We start from the raw sequence: 13,826 nt of genomic DNA on the forward strand, positions 1-13,826 counted from the left end.
ACTTAGTATGATAATTTCTAGGTTCATTCATGTTGCTGCAAATGGCATTGTTTCACTCTTTTTTATATCTGAGTAATATTCCACTGAATATATGTACCACATCTTCTTTATCCACTCCTCTGTTGATGGACATTTAGGTTGTTTCCATGTCTTGGATATTATAAATAGTGCTGCAATGAACATTGGGGTGCATGTATATTTTTGAATTGTAACTTCATCTGGACAGATGCCCTGGATTGGGATTGATGGATCACATGGTAGTTCTATATTTAGTTTTTTAAGGAATCTCCATACTGTTCTCCATAGTGGTTGCACCAATTTGCAGTCCCAGTAACAGTGTAGGAGGGTTCCCTTTTCTCCACACCCTCTCCAGCATTTATTGTTTGCAGCCTTTTTGATGATGGCCCATCTGACTGGTAGTTTTGATTTGTACTTCTCTAATAATTAGTGATGCTGAGCTTGCAAAGCATGTTTTTAAAATTGTCTCGAAAAGGGGTTGCAGGCAGTACACCCTCTCGAGGAGAATGTGACTCAACCTGAGGTGTCTGCCTTGTCTCTTTGCCAGATGCCACCCCTCTTCACCTGGGCCATACATATCCAAAGCCACCCAGAAATGACAACCAGCCCCTGCCTGAGAACAGAAGTGCAGCTTTATTTTTTATTTTTATATTTTTTAGGGCCGCATGTGTGGCACATGGAAGTTCCCAGGCTAGGGGTCAAATTGGAGCTACAGCTGCAGGTCTACACCACAGCCACAGCAACATAGGATCTGACCTGTCTTCGACCTATACCACAGCTCACGGCAATGCCATCTTAAACCCACTGAGCGAGGCCAGGGATTGAACCGCATTCTCACGGATACAAGACAAGTTTGTGACCGCTGCGCCACAATGGGAATGCCCCAGAATTGCAGCTTTCAATGATGCTGGCTCACCTGATGGGGCGGCTGTCCCCAGAGGGAAGCCAGAGAGATGGCCAACAAGGACACACACAAAGGGAGGAAGTGTACCTCCTCCCACCCCACTCCCCACACTGCCTGGAACAGCTGCACCAGGAGACGCCGCTTCTGGAGAAGAGGAAGAGGAAGTCGGCAAAGCTGCAAAGCTGACCCACAGCCTGGAGAAGCCAACATGCACAAGAAAACAGAAGGAAAAAAGAGGCTGCTCCGTAGATCACTAATTGCCAGGACTTGCTGAGGAAATAAAACCCTGACCCTAATCCTAAAGAGGGCTTCAGTCTTCCGGCCTTAGAGCTCACTTTGGTTTTTGTTTGTTTGTTTGTTTTGTCTTTTTGCCATTTCTGGGGTCGAACCTGTGGCATATGGAGGTTCTCAGGCTAGGGGTCCAATCGGAGCTGTAGCCGCCGGCCTATGCCAGAGGCACAGCAATGAGGGATCCGAGCCTTGTCTGCGACCTACACCACAGCTCATGGCAACATCAGATCCTTAACCCACTGAACAAGGCCAGGGCTCGAACCTGCACCCTCATGGTTCCTAGTCAGATTCGTTAACCACTGAGCCACGACGGGAACTCCGAGAGTGAACTCCTTGTAATCAAGGACAGTCCTATGTAATTGTAATGTAACAAATATTTTGATTGATGGATTGTAGCTCATTAGAATTAATCTAACCCCTTGATGTGCAACTGTTGGCTGGTGTGTTCACCTCCGCCTATTTCTCCTACACCAGCTTTGAGGAGTACATAGATTTGGAGCTCTTTGGCTTCCATATAAAATCCATTAGGACACTGTCCTGTGGCAATGTTTGCCACCACTGATATCACATCTAAATGTGTGGAGTTCCCACGGTGGTGCAATGGATTAAGGATCTGCTGCTGCCAAGGCTGTGGCTCGGATTTGACCCCTGGCCCAGGAACTTTCGTATGCTGTGGATGTGGCCAAAAAATAAATACATAATAAAAATTTTAAAATAAACTTGTTTCACTGCTGTCTGACACTCAGACTTGGGTGGAGCCCTGCTCCTACCTAGAAAAGGAGCTTTGCGTTTACCTGGGAGCTTCTTAATGTTGATACTCATTGCCAAATAACTGGAGAGACAGTATGCTTTTTAGCAAGAGACACACATGCCACTCTCATATGTACTGGGGAAGAATTTTTTTTTGGTATTTATTTTTGCTTTTTAGGGCTGCACCTGCCGCATATGTAGGTTCCCAGGCCAGGGGTTGAATCAGAGCTACAGCTGTTGGCCTACACCACAGCCACAGCAACTCATCTGCAACCTACACCACAGGTCATGACAATGCCAGATCCTTAATCCACTGAGTGAGGCCAGGGATTGAACCTGCATCCTCATGGATCCTAGTTGGCTTTGTTAACTGCTCAAGCCATGACGGGAACTCCAAGGGAGGAATTTTGTGTAAAGTACATCCTTCCTGAAGGGCTACATGACAATATGGATCATGAGCTTTAGAGAGGAACTCATCTTTTGACCTAGAAATTCCACTCTAGAGCTCCTCTTACATAAACAACCAGGTAAATGCGCAAAGATGTGTTTTGTAGCATGTATTACAATAACGATAAACTGGAAATAACCAATAGGAGAATGGTTAGAAAAGATATGTTTTAAAAGCAAAGGTTCTTTTCTACATGTTAGGTATTTATATGTTATTCTATGTATTAAAGTTTTTAAGGTTTGGAAATTTCTATACCAAGTGACAGACTTATCAGCGACTCAAAAATTTTTATTTGGGAGTTCCCGTCGTGGCGCAGTGGTTAACGAATCCGACTAGGAACCATGAGGTTGCGGGTTCAGTCCCTGCCCTTGCTCAGTGGGTTAACGATCCAGCGTTGCCGTGAGCTGTGGTGTAGGTTGCAGACGCGGCTCGGATCCCGCGTTGCTGTAGCTCTGGCGTAGGCCGGTGGCTACAGCTCCGATTAGACCCCTAGCCTGGGAACCTCCATATGCCGCGAGAGCGGCCCAAAGAAATAGCAAAAAGCCAAAAAAAAAAAAAATTTTATTTGCTTTATCTGAATTATCTCATTTTTTCTAAAGTGAATATGTATTACTTCACATATATATTATTATATATAATATATATTATAACGTATATATATAATATATATTACAAGGTGTATAATATATAATATATGATATAATGTGTATATATATTATATTATATATATATAACCTTTTTCTTAGGTAATATAGGCTAGGCAATCCAACTTCAAAAGGTTGGAATTTCTCAAAAGGTGCCAAAAAAAACATTTGTCAAGATTCAATGGCCACTTATGATAAAAATCTCAATTAAATTTATATGGAAGGAACATATCTCAACATAATAAAGGTCCTGTATTACAACCCGCAGGTAACATTATAATCAATAGTGAAAAACTGAAAGCTAACGAAACTAAGCAGAGCCCTGCAGGGCCTCCCCTGTGTTCCCCTGCCTCCTGCTTTCAGAAAAAAAAAAAAATCAGTTTTAGTTTCCCTGGCCTCCCGAGGTTCAGAAAACAGACTTAAGCAGTTAATCATTTAAGATGGCACAAAAGCGGGAACTAAGAAAAGGTAGTCAGACAAGAAGGGCGATAACAACTTAAGCAGTAAGTAAAACTGAAGGATGGGGTCATAAGGCCTTAGTTGTTCTTGAGAAAAACAGATAACCAAGTCGGATGCACATTCTTAAGACTTTTCTTGGAGAAACCAGACCCCCAACAGGTAGAAACTGCTGACCCTACACCCATAGATGCTGGACTGGTCAGAGCTGGAAAATTGATGATCGGGATTCCTGAAATACCACCTTATCACCTCACTGTCTTTCAATCATAAAATTATCCACAACTCTCACCCCAACACTGTCTTTAAAAACCTTTTCCTGAAAGCCATGGAGGAGTTTGGGTCTTTTGAGCCTTAGCTGCCCATTCTCCTTGCTTGGTGTTCTGCAATAATCACTGTACTGTCCTTCATCACAACCCAGTGTCAGTAGGTTGGCTTTGCTGTGCATCTGGTGAGCAGACCTGAGTTTGGCTCAGTAATACTATCCCTCTAAAGTCAGGAATAAGACAAGGATGCCCACTTCACCACTTTCATTTAACTGTATTGGAAGTCCTAGCCAGAGCAACTAGGCAAGAAAAAGAAATAAAAGACATCCAAATTGGAAAGCAAGAAGTAAAACTGTCATTATATGTGGGTAACATGATTTTATATATAGACAACCCTTAAAACCCCACCAAAAAACCATTAAAAATAATAAATGAATATAGTAAAGTTACAGGTTACAAAATCAACATACAAAAATCCTCATTTCAATATGCTAACAATGAGCTAGGGGAAAGAGAAATTAAGAAAACAACCCCATTTATAATCGCAACAAAAAGTATAAAATGCCCAGGAATAAATTTAACCAAGGAGGTGAAAGACTTATACACTAAAAACTATAAGATACTGTTGAAAGAAATTGAAAAATATATAAAAAGTGAACAAATATTTCATACTCATGAATTGTAAGCATGAACATTGTTAAAATGTCCATATCACCTAAATTAGCCTACAGATTCAATGAGACCCCTACCAAAATCCCAAGGACATTTTTCACAGAAATAGAATTAAAAATTATAAAATTTGTATGGACTCACAAAAGACCCCAAATAGCCAAAGCAATCCTGAGAGAAAAAAAGGACAGCTAGTTTCTGTTGTGGCTCAGTGGAAACGAATCCAACTAGTATCCATGAGGATGAGGGTTCAATCCCTGGCCTTGCTCAGTGGGTCAGGGAGCTGACATTGCCTTGAGTTGCTGTGGCTGTGGCATAGGCCAGCAGCTGCAGCTCTGATTCAACCCCTAGCCTGGGAAGTTCATATGCTGAGCGTGTAGCCCTAAAATTCAAAAAAAGAAAAAAAAAAAGGACAAAGCTGAAAATATCACCCTTCTTGATTTCAAGCTATATTACAAAGCTGCAGTAATCAAAACAACATAGTGTTGGCAGAAAAATAGATACACAGATCAATGAAATGAAATTGAGAGCCCAGAAATAGAACCACACATATATAGACAATTAATTTACAACAAGGTGCAAAAAACATACAATGGAGAGAGGATAGTCTCATAAATAAATGCTGTTGAGAAAACTGGGCAGCCATATGCAAAAAAAATGGAAGTAGTCTGGTGTCCACCATATGCAAAAATCAACTCAAAATGGACTAAAGACTTGAAGACCTGAAACCACAAGACTCCTAGGAAAGAACATAGGCAATGTGCTCTTTGACTTTGGTTTTAGCAATATATTTCTGGATGTGTCTCTTCAGGCAAGGAAGACAAGAGAAAGAACACACAAATTGGATGACATCAAACTAAAAAGCTTCTGCACAGCAAAGGAAACCATCAGCAAAACAAAAAGACAACCTACTGAATGAGAGATGGTATTTGTAAATCATATATCTGATAAGGGGTTAACATCCAAAATATAGAAAAAACTTACACAACTCACCAACAAGAAAACAAACGACTCTATTAAAAAATGGGCAGAGGAATGAAACAGACATTTTTCCAAAGGAGACAGACAGCTGACAAGCACATGAAAAGATGTTTAACAACACTCATTATTAGAGAAATGCAAAAAAAAACCACAGTGAGTCACAACAATGAAGACATGGAATCAAACGAAATGTCCATCAACAGACGAAAGGATTAAGAAGATGCGGTGTATATATACAATGAAATACTACTCAGGCATAAAAAAGAACAAAATAATGCCATCTGTAGCAACAGGGATGCAACTAGAGATTTTCATACTAAGTGAAATAAGTCAGAAAGAGAAAGACAAATACCATATGATTTAACTTATATGTGGAATCTAAAATACGGCACAAATAAACTTATCTATAGAACATAACCATACTCACAGACATAGAGAACAGACTTGTGGTTCCAAGGAGGAGGGAGAGGGATGGACTGGAAGTTTTGGGTTAGTAGATGCAAACTATTACATTTAAAATGGATAAGCAGTGAGGTCCTACGGTACAGCACAGGGGACTACATCCAGTCTCTTGGGATAAGTCACGAAGGAAGATAATATAAGAAAGGAAATGTATATACATGTATGGCTAGGTCACTATGATGTTCAGCAGAAATTGGCACGACTTATAAATCAACTACATTAATTAAAAAATATATTCAGTAAGACAGAGCTAATGAAAGAAATTCTGTGATTTGTCACAAAGGGCTCACCTTAAAAGCAAGCGAGCAAACAAAAAACTATAGTGAGATATCACCTCACACTCGTTGTAATGGCTATTGACAAAAAGTCAAGAAATAATGAGCATTGGTGAGGATGTGGATAAAAAGGAACACTTGCGCATTGTTGGTGGGAATGTAAACTGGTGCAGTTACTATAGAAAACAGCATGGAGATTCCTCAACAAAAAAATAAAAAGAGTAGAACTACGTATGATCCAGCTATTTCACTTCTGGGTATTTATCCAAAGAATATTCAGGACAGAGTTCCCATCATGGCTCAGTGGTAACGAACCCTACTAGTACCCATGAGGATGTGGGTTCCATCCTTCGCCTTGATCAGTGGGTTGAGGATCCCTTGTTGCTGTGGCTGTGGTGTAGGCCTACAGCTGCAGCTCTGATTCGACCCCTAGCCTGGGAACCTCCACATGCCGCTGATGCGGCCCTAAATAGTGAAGGAAAAAAAAAAAGACTATTCAAAACACTAATTTGAAAAGATATATATACCCCTAGGTTCACGGTAGCATTACTCACGATAGCCAAGATAGGAAAGCAACACAAGTACCCATCAATGAATGAATGGAGAAAGACAAACACACACACACACACACACACACACACACACACACACACACAAAATGGAATATTACCACATACAAACACACAATGGACTATTACTCAGCCACAAAAAAGAAACCTTGCCATTTGCAACAATATGGTGGGACCTTGAGAGTATAATGCCACATCAAGTAAGTCAGATGGAGAAAGACAAATACTGAATGATTTCACTTATATGTGGAGTATTAAAAAAATAGATGAACAAAAGAATCCAAACAAAAATAAACATGTAGATACAGAGAACAGCGGGGAAAGGGCGCACGCGGGGGCGGGGGGGTGTCATGAAGTGGGTGAAGGGAATCAACCCATCAAATGGGGGATGGATGGAAACTCAGTTTCTGTTGGTGAGCACACTGTAGCCTATATAGAGGCAGAAATACATGATGTTGTACACGCGAAATCTTTAAAATGTTATAAACTAATGTTACTTCCATAAAAAGTAAATTTTCATAAAGGTTAGAGGGTACTTTTAATGACAACTGCAAAATGAATGTTGGTAGAAATTCTAAATCCCTCTTCTTTAAGACCTGTTTCACAGAGCCTCCTATGGCCGAGGTCTGGTGTTAGCTCTACCATCCTATGTTTCAAATTCATCTAAAGGTTGTCCCCTGGGTCCTCTGCACACAAAAATTCCCCATCAGACCAAATGCCATCATCGCATGTGACTTACCAGATAGGCTCTCCAGAAGGACTGAATGATGAGTGCTGCTGCTGCTTCTGTCAGCAGGAGGGAGAGTGGGATTGCCGACCGGGGGCTGAAAAGCAATAAAAGGGTCAGATGCCCGTGAGAATCCGTCCTTCAGCCTCAGCAAAGCCTTTGACAACATAATGGCCTCTCTGATTAAGTGCCTCCTCTACTCCCATTCTTAGAAAGCAACGATGTCATTTTTCATAGAAAAGTTTAGGCTTGAGTTAGCATTCCTTTACTTTAAAAATCAAAGATGGATAGGAGTTCCCATGGCTCAGTGGAAATGAACCCGACTAGTATCCATGAGGATGCGGGTTCAATCCCTGGCCCTGCTCAGTGGGTTCTGGATCCAGCATTGCTGTGAGCTGTGGTGTAGGTTGCAGATGCAGCTTGGAGCCAGCGTGGCTGTGGCTGTGGCTGTGACCGATCGCTACAGCTCCAATTCAACCCCTAGCCTGGGAACGACCATATGTCACAGGTGTTGCCCTAAAAGACCAAAAAAAAAAAAAAAAAATCTAGGGTGGATTTTCTGGTTTTAAACAGCATAACTTTTTTTTTTTTTTGGCTGCACTTGCAGCATGCAGAACTTCCCAGGCAGGGATCAAACCCAAACCACAGCAGTAACTAGAGTCACAGCAATAATAATGCCTGATCCTTAACCCATTGAGTCACCAGGGAACTCCTAAACAGTGAAACCTTAAGTTACTATTAGCCTGCCCTGCTTTGAAAGGGCTTAGGTTGGAAAGCTGCATGTTTTCTAGCTCTAAAGGTGCAATAAGAACAATGACAAAATACCCCAGCCTTGATATAGTATATTTGTGTGAATGAATGAATGCTCTTTTGGATTATTCCAGAATCAAAGAAATCAAAGCCAGGAAGAACCAGGGGATTACCAAGACAATTTCTAGCAAGCAAGTGTGGCTAGCTTCCGGGTCTCCGGCCGGGCAGGTCCTTTCTAAGAGACCAAGAAAAGGAGATCTACATCTTGGAAGAGACAACTACACCCTCCAACTGACCACATTGTTAGTAAACTAACCCTAGGGTTCTGCTTTTATTTTTATTTGTGTTTTGTTTGTTTGTTCTTCTTCTTCTTTTTTTTTTTTTTTTTCTTTTAGGGCCACACCCATGGCATATGGAGGTTCCCAGGCTAGGGGTCAACTTGAGCTGCAGCTGCCAGCCTACACCACAGCCACAGCAATGTGGGATCTGAGCCGCGTCTGCGACCTATGCCACAGCTCCCAGCAGCGCTGGATCCTTAACCCACTGAGTGAAGCCAGGGATCAAACTGGCAACCTCATGACTACTAGTCGGGTTTATTTCTGCTGCGCCACAATGGGAACTCCTGTTTGTCCTGTTTTTGTTTTCACTCCTTTTTGCCTGATACTCAATTTTCTGGGCAGTAGTAGAGCATTTGTATTTTTCTGGAGGCATCCTGGTTCCCCACTTTCCACATTAAATTGTCCTTATTTTGTAAATCCCAGTTGTGTGACACCAGCAGATCACAGCCCTGAAGTAATTCTCCTTCACTAGATGAAAATCAATAGCTTTGGAGTTCCCACTGTGGCTCAGTGGGTTAAAAACACAACCTGCATCCATGAGGTTGCAGGTTCGATCCCTGGCCTTGCTCAGAGGGTTAAGGATCCGGCATTGCCGTGAGCTGTGGTGTAGGTCGCAGACACGGCTCTCAGATCTGGCATACTGTGGCTGTGGTGTAGGCCAGTGGCTACAGCTCCAATTGGACCCCTAGCCTGGAACCTCCATATACCATGGGTGTGGTCCTAAAAGAAAAGAAAAAAAAAATCAATGTTTCTAGAGAGACCTCAGGATTTCTAAGGACGCCTTGGTGAGCAGGCAGAGAATTTATGAGACTAATGCTATTGTGCATTAATAGCAGCTGATATGGATCAAGACTCCCTAGACTCCCCTCCCATCTCCTCCAAAGCACCCTCCTACCCCAGGGCCTTTGCAGAGGGACTTTCCTCTGCCTCCGATACCCTCTTACTCCCGGCCAGGGCACTGCGGAGTTGTGCACGTTGTTCTCTGCCCAAGGGCTCCCAGCAGATGGGCCAGAGGGCCCAGCACCAGTTCTGGAACATCTGCCCAGGGGTAAGGGTGCCTTTTCCTAACTTGCTCATGGGCACCTTGGGGTTGACACCTCTTTCTCCCAGTTCAATCATTTTTTTTTCTTCTTCTTTTTACAGCCCTACCTGCAGCATATGGAAGTTCCCAGGCTAGGGGTGCATTGGAGCTACAGCTGCTGGCCGACGCCACAGCTTGTGGCACTGAGTGAGGCCAGCGATTGAACCTGCATCCTCACAGACACTGTTTTGAGTTCTTAACCTTCTGAGCCAGAACAGGAACTCCTCTCTCTTCTTTCTTCTCATCTCCACTCAAATGTCATGGAACGGCGTCCTTTGATTAGATTGGGGCCCACTAGAGCCCTGTGTAATTTCCCCTGTGAGTCCTTGGCCCAATTTGGAGATATAAATCTGTGTGATTATCTAATTAACATCCAAAGCTCCGCGGGGGAGAAACCGGGCCTGTGATTTGCTCCTCTTGGTATTTCCAGCACTTGGGACAACATCTGGCACATAGCAGACCCTCAATAAATCTTTGTGGGGTGAGCCTCTGCCTGGCACAGTGTGCTAAGTACTTTCCAAGCATTATTTCATCAAATCCTCACAACATAATAGTGAGCTGTTGCCGTCCTTCTTTGGAGCAGAGAAACTCAGGCAGAGAGGGGTAAAGCGACTTGGTCAAGGTCACTGACCCTTTCCTGCTGAGGATGCAAACTGCCCAGGAGACACGGGGAATGGCCCATGGAAACGAGGAGGGCAGGCATGTGGAATTTTTTTAGGATCTAGCAGCTTCGAGTGTTACAAAGAGGAAAACACGGCCCTTTGCCTAGAAGGAAAAAAAAGAGCCGGGGGAAGCCACAATCATAGAAAATGCTTCATAGAAAATGCCGTCTGGATTCATTCTTACAGTAATAACTTGGCGGGTATTCATTTGCCTGAAGCTCCACAGGGAAATCTGATGTCAGGACAGCAGAACAAAGTGGACTGTGTCACTTGAACCTGAGGGGAGATTGGATGGCGCCTTTCTGGTCAGCTACAATTTTTCGGTTGGAAGTATGTTTTTCTATACTGAGGTCATGAATCCTCAAAGGATCGGTATTTCTGTTTTGGAATAGCAGTAGGAAAGGAGAATGGCAAATCTGGGGACACAATAGGCCAGGCCAGCCCAACAAAGGGCCTCCAGCCGTAATGAAACCCCAAAGCGCTTTGCATCACAGTGGCATCTCCAAAACTCAAAAGGAAATTTCTCATAGGCCTGGAAGCAGTGATATGAGGCCACCTCTCGTGACATCCCTGCTGTCATGGCTTAGTAACGGGGTGCTGTCCAGTTCCCCAACCAAGAGTAAGGATGAGAAAGCCAGTGTCAATCAGGGCCCTAGGAATGAGCCATCCTTTCAGCAGACCAGCTCCAAGGGACAGAAGCCAGGCCAGGCCCTTTCCTCTCTTTTGCAATCTGTGCAACTGGCTTCAGGTCAAATAAAAATTGAGATGGAGGAGACATGACTGCTCATCTTCGGAACTGGGTGGGGGAAGGAAAATGAAAGCATCCATCACCAGAAACAGGACGTCCCTAAAACGAACAGGTCTGTGTGTTCCAAAGGGCAAAACAGCACTGCTGAGCATTTCCAAGAACTGTCTGATGGGGAGGACACATCTGTCATGCCCTCCTTTTTCTCTAATATGAAGTAAATACATTTGAATCGCAGCAATTGATTCGGAAAAGGACAAGAATTTATTCTTCTGATTGTGTACATGTGCATTTATACATGCGTGCGTGCACACATACACACATACGAAATTCCTTTCCCATTTTTGGATGCTTAGCAAAAGATCAGGATCTAAAGAAGCTATACCATGCTTAGAAAATACGTAAGAGAATCTGAGAAGTGAGTCTTGATTATTTATTTAGGTAGTTTTGCTCTTTAGGGCTGCACCCACGGCACATGGAAACTCCCAGGCTAGGGGTCTAATCGGAGCTACAGCTGCCAGCCTACGCCACAGCCACAGCCAAGAAGGATCCAAGCCACATCTGTGACCTACACCACAGCTCACGGCAATGCTGGATCCTTAACCCACTGAGCAAGGCCAGGGATCGAACCCGCAACCTCATGGTTCCTAGTCGGATTTGTTTCCACTGCGCCACAACGGGAACGCTGAAGTGAGTCTATTATTTTCTGCATCCAGTTCTAAGACAAAAGCACAACTCAGATGCAAAGCTATTTACAAAATGACACCAGACCTAAATCAACTGCCATTCGTGAAGCCTTTCACCAATTCATAAGACTAGGATTTGATAATGTCTGCCTACCATATTCAGTGAAAAATTACCCCATCTCTGCCCTCAGCCTCTCCTGGTTTCCTAAACACTCTGTGTTGGAGGCATCGCAGTGCTGAGTAATGAACTTCAAATATTCGGAAGAAGTACAATAGCAGTTATCTGGAAGGGGACTTGCAGATTCGGCATGGGAACAGAAATTCCAGCCTGCAGTGATGTGAGCGATAGCTCTGAAAACCAGAAGGGAAGGGCTGCATTCATCTTGAACAGCGTAAAGCACTTTTAGAAACCATGGTTACTGGGGCGGGGACCGTACATCACCCCCTCGCCCACTCCTCCACCTTGGGAGACCAACAGGCAGTCATTACCCCTGCATCCCAGGGTGAATGAGCCTCCCAGATAAACATATAGTTAAGCCCCTCTTCACCAACCCCATCATCAGAAGCCGCCTCTGGATGCAGTTAAACAGCAGGCCCTGAACAACACGCTGCAAGACCTCGTGCTCACCCTGGGGCTGCAGGTATAAACATCTTAGGAACCGGGGCTGTGGTACTTGATGCTGCTTGATAAATGTGCCCAGATGGCTGTGTTATTATTCTCTTTGAAACTGATTACATGTTTTCGCTAATGTGGCTCAAGGAAAACCTTAAGGAGACGGCTATCCTCCCCAGGGTCCTTCCTCCCGCTCCAGGGGTGGAGGAAGAGAAGACCCCCTCCCGCCTCGCCCCTCCCAAACCTCTCTCAGGGCATTTGTTTTGTGCCATAATTGCTTTCACTTGGGCTGTTTGGATTCTTTCTCTGAATATTTTTTGTTTCTTTTTACAGCCGCACCTGTGACTTATGGAGGTTCCCAGGCTAGGGGTCGAATCGGAACTGTAGCCGCCAGCCTACACCACAGCCACAGGGACACCAGAACTGAGCCGTGTCTGTGACCTAACACCACAGTTCATGGCAATGCTGTGGGATCCTTAACCCACGGAGCGAGGCCAGGGATCGAACCCCCATCCTCAGAGACACTATGTTGGGTTCTTAATCTGCTGAGCCACAATGGGAACTCCATTTTATTTTAAATATAAAAATAAATACCTAAGAGTTTCCACTGTGTCGCAGTGGGATTGGTGGCATCTTGAGAGCATGGGGACACAAGTCCGATCCCCATCCCCACATGGTGGGTTAAGGATCCCGTGTTGCCACAGCTTTGGCTTAGGTCAAAACCAAGGCTTGGATCTGATCCCTGGCCCGCGAACTCCATAAACCTTGGCTGGCAGGAAGGAAGGAAGGAAGGAAGAAAGGAAAGAAGGAAAAAAACAGTAAATACCTAAGATTTCAAAGCAAACCAATTATACTGAAATACGGTTATCGAAATGTTTTAAGAACCACTTGGTGATGTGGGGATATATGGGTTTCTAAATAATACAGTCAATAGGAAGAGCTAATGGCAGTTCAATTAACTACTATAATTTGAAAGAAGTGACAAGTGTAAATGATATTTCAAGATCACTGCAACAACCGCAATGGGATGTGAAAACATCTGACTGCTCTTAGCGACAAAGTCACAGTGACTGTGGAGACTACTGAGGTTTGTTTCCCACATTTCTAATTAAAAGAGAGGCTCAATTTCAGTTAGTGAAAGTAAAAAAGTCATCTCCCCACCTCCCAAGTTCAGGGAGCCCTGAATCATAGACAGTTGGGGCTGGAGCTGGGGAAAGCGGGGAAAGGAGTTCTGCATCCGGAATGAGACCAAGGATTTAAAAATAAACAAGATGAATCCAAACAGTGAAAGGAGACTATCTAAAAACAGAGTGACCAGGAAGTTATGGAAGCTGCCCAAAAAAGTTACTAAAGACTGCTTCCTAGATGGAAGAGGGATTCAAGGTAATACAGTCATGCAGTTACCAGAGAAAAGAGGGGGGGAAGTTTCATATTTTTATTCCCGACAAACTGGGATTCTTCAGTCAACCCATTCAATTTTAAAATCCAACT

General features: G+C 43.6%; 1 protein-coding gene across 3 annotated transcripts in view; it reads right to left on the reverse strand.

The window, feature by feature from the left end:
• The window catches only part of IQCK (IQ motif containing K), a 124,651-nt gene that overhangs the window by 44,695 nt on the left and 66,130 nt on the right, over positions 1-13,826 (reverse strand). For all 3 annotated transcript variants that reach the window (XM_047780383.1, XM_047780382.1, XM_047780384.1), the window contains exon 7: positions 7,473-7,557. In XM_047780383.1, coding sequence (XP_047636339.1) covers positions 7,473-7,557 — 85 coding nt within the window. The remainder of the gene's footprint in view (positions 1-7,472; positions 7,558-13,826) is intronic.

This window comes from Phacochoerus africanus, chromosome 5, assembly GCF_016906955.1.
Source record: "Phacochoerus africanus isolate WHEZ1 chromosome 5, ROS_Pafr_v1, whole genome shotgun sequence".
Lineage (NCBI taxonomy): Eukaryota > Metazoa > Chordata > Mammalia > Artiodactyla > Suidae > Phacochoerus > Phacochoerus africanus.